General features: G+C 43.2%; 1 protein-coding gene across 1 annotated transcript in view; it reads right to left on the reverse strand.

The window, feature by feature from the left end:
* pi4kab (phosphatidylinositol 4-kinase, catalytic, alpha b) overlaps window positions 1–8,773 on the reverse strand; it is a 66,068-nt gene extending 57,295 nt beyond the window's left edge. The window contains 4 exon segments of the mRNA XM_061898257.1: window positions 671–764; window positions 2,151–2,267; window positions 8,658–8,675; window positions 8,677–8,773. Coding sequence (XP_061754241.1) covers window positions 671–764; window positions 2,151–2,267; window positions 8,658–8,675; window positions 8,677–8,757 — 310 coding nt within the window. The 5' untranslated portion in view covers window positions 8,758–8,773.
* Between the last annotated feature and the right edge of the window lie 211 nt (window positions 8,774–8,984).

Below are 8,984 nucleotides of genomic sequence, written 5' to 3' on the forward strand. Positions count from 1 at the left end.
CGTTGTTGTGGTTTAGCATTCATATATGAGAGTAATTCGGCGTGCCCATTTAAGTGGCCGTCAGGAGATTCTCCCAAAGGTGGGAGTTTGTTGTTCCGCCATTTTTGAGTGTGTTTGATGTTGGCATTCATTCTGTTTTTGGAGGAATAAACGACGCACACGTTTTTTGTGTGACAAACGATACTTAAAGTTATCTTGCTTTCACACTACAAACCCAACAATATATATACAGTGTACATTTAAAACGACGAATTCCGCTACTTTTGTAGTGGTCAGGGCATTCAATTGCAATTAAAAAAGAACACCTATACAAACAAGCAGCTTGTAAATGTATGCAGTAAGTGGGTTATACTTGTGACTGGGGAGCAAATTTTAAGCAAAATATACACCAAAATATTTCCAATACATATTAACGAGGCCACAAGGAAGTGTGGTAAATGGACATTGAAATACCATAGGTCCCCATTAAGATATAATGAAAAGTAATGTACATACAATGACATAGGCCTTGTGTTTGATTTGTGTCCTAGTGCATGCCAATAGGATCTATTAGCTTCTAGCATTTTTATGACAGTGATAACTGATATCCTGCCACATGTAAAAAATGCAGCAACGTGCATAAAACTGAATTTCCCTTACAATAAGTCCCCTGTAAGAGGATTGACCTTACCCTTTCCTTTCTTTCCTGAACTCTCTTCGATCCACTGGACACGCGGGAGGCCTCTCAGTAGGCTCAACAAGTAGGAAACAACTGTGTCTTTGTGCTGCTGGTGCAAAGCAAATGATTACACGAAGCAAACAACTGCATTTTGTTTTACACAACGACAATTATAACTATCAGGTTGCATCACAGAAACAAACCAAATTAAATAAATATTTTATAAAAGATCTCTTGGTTTTTGGATGTTAGGGAAGATTCCTGCAGCCAGACTTAAAGGCCTACTGAAATGAGATATTATTTAAATGGGGATTGCAGGTCCATTCTATGTGTCATACTTGATCATTTCGCGATATTGCCATATTTTTGCTGAAAGGATTTATAATAAAAAAGCCTTGCCTGTACCGGTAGTAGCAGACGATGTGCGCGTGACGTCACTGGTTGTAGAGCTCCTCACATCCTCACATTGTTTACAATCATAGAGCGATTCGGACCGAGAAAGCGACAATTTCCCCCATTAATTTGAGCGAGGATGAAAGATTTGTGGATGAGGATAGTGAGAGTGAAGGACTAGAAAAAAATAAAAACAAAATAAAAAATGTAAAAATAAAAAAAAAGGCGGGGGCAGTGGGAGCGATTCAGATGTTAGACACATTTAATAGAATAATTCTGGAAAATCCCTTATCTGCTTATTGTGTTACTAGTGTTTTAGTGAGATTATATGGTACCTGAAAGTCGGAGGGGTGTGGCCACGGGTGTGGTGACCGCCAGTGCCTCTGAGGAAGCCACGCAGCTGCAGGAGGACGCAAGCTGCGCTCATGTCTACGGTAAGAGCCGACTTATTACCACAACTTTCTCACCAAAACCTGCCGGTTGACTATGTTCGCTTGACCGCTCTTTTCCATAGTTAAGCTTCACCTTCAGGAATTTTAAACAAGGAAACACCGGCTGTGTTTGTGTTGCTAAAGAAAGCTGCAATACACTGCTTCCCACCTCCATATTTTTACTTTGACTTCTCCATTATTAATTCAACAAATTGCAAAAGATTCAGCAACTCAAATGTCCAGAATACAGTGTAATTATGCGATTGAAGCAGACTACTTATAGCTTCGATAGGGCTGGAAAAAAATATCCGCTACAACCGGTGACGTTAAACACACGCGTCATCATACCGCGACGTTTTCATCAGAATACATCGCGCGAAATTAAAAATTGCAATTTAGTAAACTAAAAAGGCCGTATTGGCATGTGTTGCAATGTTAATATTTCATCATTGATATATAAACTATCAGACTGCGTGGTCGGTAGTAATGGGTTTCAGTAGGCCTTTAATGCAATGATAAAAGAGGCTTACACAGTCAGATGAGCGACTAATCAGTTTAATGAGATTAAAGGTATGAGCTTATCATGGTGGTTAATACAAACATGTGGAGTCTCGTGAGAGGCTGGTTACAAGTTATGATACATGAGTGTTATTAAAGCTAGCACTCGCCTGTAAGCCAGACTCTACCAGAAACACAGCCAGAGCTATGACAGCATCTCTCCGACGCCCATCCAGTGTGAACACGCCGCGCACCTCCACTGGACACATACATTGTAACTTCTGGACCTAAAAAAAACACAAATTAATGATGAACAATAGGAAAACTCAAGGCTATGCAGAGAGTAAAGTGTGTTTCATACCAAGAACAACTTCACAAAAAAACACTTTTCTTCATAAGTAGTACTGTTTTTTTTTTCCATCACCAATTGCATCAAGGTTTATCTTTGAATATGTGGAAGGGTAGTAGGTTTTAATGATAATTATTATTAATCGTTATTAATATGCAGACGACACCATTGTGGTTGGGGCTTCACGGTGGCAGAGGGGTTAGTGTGTCTGCCTCACAATATGGAGGTCCTGAGTCGTCAGGGTTCAATCCCGGGCTCGGGATCCTTCTGTGTGGAGATTTCCTGTCCTCCCCATGAATGCGTGGGTTCCCTCCGGGTACTCCAGCATTCCTCCCACTTCCAAAGACATGCCCCTGGGATAGGTTGATTGGCAACACGAAAAATTGGCCCTAGTGTGTAAATGTGAGTGTGAATGTTGTCTGTGTTGGCCCTGCGATGAGGTAGCAACTTGTCCAGGGTGTACCCCGCCATCCGCCCGATTGTAGCTGAGATAGGCACCAGCGCCCCCCGCGACTCCAAAGAGAATAAGCAGTAGAAAATGGACGGATGGACAACTGCGGTTGGACTTATCCATGGTGAGGACGAGACAACGTCCAGGACGAAGCAACACAAATTGTCTCTCTGGTGCTCAGACAAAAACCTGACCCTGAACGTCCAAAAGACTGACAAAACCATAGCCCCCTCCTCACAAATGTGAAACAGGTGGAAACCGTCACTACCTTCAGGTTCCTGGGCACCCACATCTCCTCCGACTGCTCCTGGATCTTTAACGTTGGGGCCCTCGTGAAGAAGGCTCAGCAGCAGTTGTACTTCCTGCGCATCCCCAGGAAGCACAACTTGGACACGAACATGCTACTGGCCTCCTACAACTCCTCTGTGAAAAGTGTCCTGACCTACAGTCTGGGAGTATAGTACGCAGGCGCCACAGTTGAGAGGGGTGTTGAAGAGGTCATGAACACTTCCCCAAAAAATCTTTGGGTGCCCTCTGCCCACACTGGAACAGATTTTCTCATCCCACTGCTTTAGGAGAACCGCAATCATCACAGAAGACCCCTTCCCCCATGCTCATTCCCTGTTTAAGCTGTTGCGGCCGAGAAAACGTTACAGGTTCATACAGTCCTGCACGAGAAAACGTTACAGGTTCATACAATCCTGCACTAGCACGCTGACAAACAGCTTCTTCTCCTGGGCCATCAGGACTGCAAACACCCACAGACATGCACACCCCTAACCTGAGGTAAAATACCCCCGCGTCTCGAAACAATAATACTCTTGTATTTACATTTTATATTTATTGTGTTACCCTTTGGTTTTTTTTCCCCATGGCATTTACAACATTAATATAATTTTTTCTGTTTTTAGTGCCACTTTCATGTTATGTCTTTGTGTTTATCTTGTGTCTTATGTCTGTGGGAACCCCTCCCCCCAGTCTTGTAACCCCCCAGGATAACATAGGTGAATCTGAAATTGAATCTGAATCTGTGGGTAGAATATCAACAATATTTTGAAAATTTTATTTTGCTTTCAAATTCACTGAATCTTTGGTTAAATAGCATGTCTTGGTACAATTATCTCAAATACCTTTAATATAATTGTATTTTCATCATAAAAGTTATGTTTGTGGGCACCATATTTTTGTTTGATAAAATACAGAATTAATAAGTCACTCAATGCATTATTTAGCAAATCAGTAATTTGTCTACAACAATTTTTACACAAATAGTTATAAGTACAGTCGACAACTGGGAATCTGTCATATTGATAATCTCATTTTACTTTATATTGTGACTGACTGAACACCGGTGTAGGGTGTAGTTCGCATTTTTAACCGAAATCAGCTGCGGCATTAAACAGTGTACACTGTAGGAGATGAGTGGATTGCAAGATGTATTGTTGTAATGTTTTTGTATGTCTATTTTAGTTTGCCTAAACATCACGCAAATTAACTTTCCTAATTCTGGTACACTTACAGCTAGGGTCTCCAACTTTAAGAGTGACTTTGACAACATTGTAATTTAGCACTCATATTTGCAGTAGGCTATATGAAAATCACCAATTAGTTTTTAACTAAAGTTGTCATAACATGTTAACGTTAAAAAATAATACGTTATGGTGGAAAGCTAACATCTTCCACTGACAAGTGATCTGAAAATTGCATGATTTTGCAGCATTAATTTTAAAAACAGTCAAGTACTGAACGTGCATAATCCTTTGACCAGGTGCTTGATCAGAAATAGGCGGCAAACCATTGCTGTGTTCCATGCCATTGTTTGCTGGGGCACGTTAGAGACAGGAACAGACCTAATAAACTGGTTAAAAGAGCTGACTCTGTCCTAGGCTACCCACTAGACAGCATTGAGGACGTGGCTGAGAGGAAGGATGGTTACCACATTGACATCCATAATATTTATTCCCTCTCGCCGTCCCCATGCACTGTGGAGGCCCTGAGTGGTTCTTAGACTGTTACACCCACAGTGCAAGAAGAAGCGCTACGGCAGGTCTTTAATACCCATTGCCATAAGACTTGACAATGCACTTATGTGATTTGCTTTCATGTTTTTTACTTGGCGTGCAATGCCAGCGTTAACATAGTGTTTGTTTAATTTTTGTTAGGGCGCAAAATGTAATATGTATGACTAATTTTTAGTTTGTTATTACATTTTACTTCTGTTAATTTATGTAAACACCTGCACTGCAACCATTAGTTTTCCCCCGTTGTGGGATGAAAAAAAGTCTATCCATTTATATATCTAAAACCAAAATGTGTGCATTCCTGCACACAAACATACACTATATTAACAAAAGTATATGGCCACCCATCCAAATGATCAGAATCAGGTTTCCTTCAGGTCAGGCATCTATTTGTGGAGGTGTGGTCGGGCGGCGGAGGGGGGGGCAAAAAAAGTATTTAGTCAGCCACCGATTGTGCAAGTTCTCCCACTTAAAATGATGACAGGAGGTCTGTAATTTTCATCATAGGTACACTTCAACTGTGAGAGACAGAATGTGAAAAAAAAATCCAGGTATTCACATTGTAGGAATTTTAAAGAATGTATTTGTAAATTATGGTGGAAAATAAATATTTGGTCAACCATTCAAAGCTCTCACTGATGGAAGGAGGTTTTGGCTCAAAATTTCACGATACATGACCCCATTCATTCTTTACTTAACACGGATCAATTGTCCTGTCCCCTTAGTAGAAAAACAGCCCCAAAGCATGATGTTTCCACCCCCATGATTCACAGTAGGTATGGTGTTCAACTCAGTATTCTTCTTCCTCTAAACACGACGAGTTGAGTTTATAGCAAAAATTTCTATTTTGGTTTCATCTGACCACATGACATTCTCCCAATCCTCTGCTGTATCATCCATGTATCCATTTTGGTATAAACTCAACTCGTCGTGTTTGGAGGAAGAACAATACTGAGTTGCATCCCAAGAACACCAACCTACTGTGAAGCATGGGGGTGGAAACATCATGCTTTGGGGCTGTTTTTCTGCTAAGGGGACAGGACGATTGATCCGTGTTAAGGCAAGAATGAATGGGGCCATGTGTAGTGAGATTTTGAGCCAAAACGTCCTTAACCAAATACTTATTTTCCACCATAATTTACAAATCAATTCTTTAAAATTCCTACAATGTGAATTCCTGGGGGGAAAAAAAACACATTCTGTCTCTCACAGTTGAAGTGTACCTATGGTGAAAATTACAGACCTCTGTCATCATTTTAAGTGGGAGAACTTGCACAATTGGTGGCTGACTAAATAATGTTTTGCCCCACTGTATGTGAGTCAAGGCAGGTGGCCAAATACTTTTGGCAATATAGCGTATATATACACACGTGACATTGCTTGATAGTTACAGTACAAAGATAAACCATACAATTAAATATGATCTTTATTGTTTTAATTATCTTCTAACCTTTACTTTAGAACAGTGGTACTTGACCTGGGTTCGATCGAACCCTAGGGGTTCGGTGATTTGGCCTCAGGGGTTCGGCGGAGCCAGTCAAGACATACCCGACTGATCCATACTTGCCAGCCTTGAGACCTCCAAATTCGGGAGATGGGGAAGTGGGGGGTGAGGTGGTAGCGTGGGTGTATATTGTAGATTCCAGAAGAGTTAGTGCCGCAAGGGGGTTCTGGGTATTTGTTACGTTATGTTACGGTACGAATGTTCTCCCCAAATGTGTTTGTCATTCTTGTTTGGTGTGGTTCACAGTGTGGCGCATATTTGTGTTAAAGTTGTTTATACGGCCGCCCTCAGCGTGACCTGTATGGCTGTTGACCAAGTATGCTTGCATTCATTTATGTGTGTGTAAAAGCTACAAAAATGATGTGAATGTGCAGACACGCCGTTTTGTATGGAGGAAAATCGGACGTGACGACAGGTTGTAGAGGACGATAAAGAAGAATGGTTGCCCCGTGAGATTTTCGGGAGGGGCACAGTAATCCGGGATTCTACTGGAAAAATCGAGAGGGTTAGCAAGTATGGACTCCATCCATCCATCCATTTTCTACCGCTTATTCCCCTTCGGAGTCGCGGGGGGCGCTAGCGCCTATCTCAGCTACAATCGGGTGGAAGGCGGGGTACACCCTGGACAAGTCGCCACCTCATCGCAGGGTCAACACAGATAGACAACATTCACACTCACATTCAAACACTAGGGCCAATTTTAGTGTTGCCATCAACCTATCCCCAGGTGCATGTCTTTGGAAGTGGGAGGAAGCCGGAGTACCCGAGGGAACCCCGCATTCACGGGAGAACATGCAAACTCCACACAGAAAGATCCCGAGCCTGGATTTGAACCCAGGACTGCAGGACCTTCGTATTGTGAGGCAGATGCACTAACCCCTCTGCCACCGTGAGCCAAGTATGGACTCATCGTGTAAATAAAAACTTCTCCATATCGGCGTATTACAGCAGAAGTCACACTGATTTACAGGTGTGTAATTTGTTGTGAGTTCCATCCATCCATCCATTTTCTGCCGCTTATTCCCGTCGGGGTCGCGGGGGGCGCTGGCGCCTATCTCAGCTACAATCGGGCGGAAGGCGGGGTACACCTGGACAAGTCGCCACCTCATCGCAGGGCCAACACAGATAGACAGACAACATTCCCACTCACATTCACACACTAGGGCCAATTTAGTGTTGCCAATCAACCTATCCCCAGGTGCATGTCTTTGGAAGTGGGAGGGAAGCCGGAGTACCCGGAGGGAACCCACGCATTCACGGGTGGAGGACATGCAAACTCCACACAGAAAGATCCCGAGCCTGGATTTGAACCCAGGACTGCAGGACCTTCGTATTGTGAGGCAGATGCACTAACCCCCTCTGCCACCGTGAAGCCAAGTATGGACTCATCGTGTAAATGAAAAACTTCTCCATATCGGCGTATTACAGCAGAAGTCACACTGATTTGCAGGTGTGTAATTTGTTGTGAGTTCCATCCATCCATTCCATTTTCTGCCGCTTATTCCCGTTCAGGGTCGCGGGGGCGCTGGCGCCTATCTCAGCTACAATCGGGCGGAAGGCGGGGTACACCCTGGACAAGTCGCCACCTCATCGCAGGGCCAACACAGATAGACAACATTCACATTCACACACTAGGGCCCAATTTAGTGTTGCCAATGAACCTATCCCCAGGTGCATGTCTTTGGAAGCAGGAGGAAGCCGGAGTACCGGAGGGAACCCACGCATTCACGGGGAGGACATACAAACTCCACACAGAAATATCCAGAGCCGGGATTGAACCCGGGACTGCAGGACCTTCGTATTGTGAGGCAGACGCACTAACCCCTCTTCCACCGCGAAGCCCAGGGCATGTTGTGTTTCATGAACGGTTATTTTGTACACTAGGGAAAAAAACATACAGGTAACTTTGTCTTGAATTAAAAAAAATAAAATAAAAAAAAATCACAAAAGAAGGGTTCGGTGAATGCGCGTATGAAACTGTTGGGGTTTGGAACCTCCAACAAGGTTAAAACCCACTGCTTTAGAAGATAATTACAAGTGGTTAAAGAAGTTAGAATTTCACTTCGATCAGAAAACAGTTTGACTGCAGTGGACTATATTCAGTGCGCATGGCGCAGAAACCAGCAGCAGCAGCTATTCGACCTGTAATTATATTGTATATATTTCTGTTGTGATCACGCTCAATAGTTCTTTTTTCATTATATAAGATTAGGTTCAAAGTAGGCTTTGGCTGTCACGTCAGTCATCTAAATAAAGCCACCGCCGCCCTGTGCGGAAGCGGACATATATAAGCTGTTGCTCATGTGTACATTATTGTCAGTTGTAGCGAAACAAGGGCGTTATTTGTCTCACCTTCTCCACTGGTGCGGGGTTGGTGAGCGGCCAAGGAGCGTGCCAGTGACAGGACTGTGTTGAAATAAAAGCCTCTCTGACCACCTCCTGTCACCGACATGTTTACCTCCACGTCAGGCGACGCTCAGCGGAAGAAAAAACAGAAAGCAAGCCAGCAACCGACAGCCTCGTTTAAGCTTCTACGGAAAGCCGGGAGGGTCAGTTTTGTCAAAAATACGCCTTTCGTGGAATGAAGAGTCTGGTTGGCCTCGTATTTAAAGTTTTTTTGTTTTACTAAAAGTATGATTATATTTTAAATTGACACATGGTCTTAGTGGGCTTCACGGT

Source organism: Nerophis ophidion, linkage group LG01 (assembly GCF_033978795.1).
Source record: "Nerophis ophidion isolate RoL-2023_Sa linkage group LG01, RoL_Noph_v1.0, whole genome shotgun sequence".
Taxonomy (NCBI): Eukaryota; Metazoa; Chordata; class Actinopteri; order Syngnathiformes; family Syngnathidae; genus Nerophis; species Nerophis ophidion.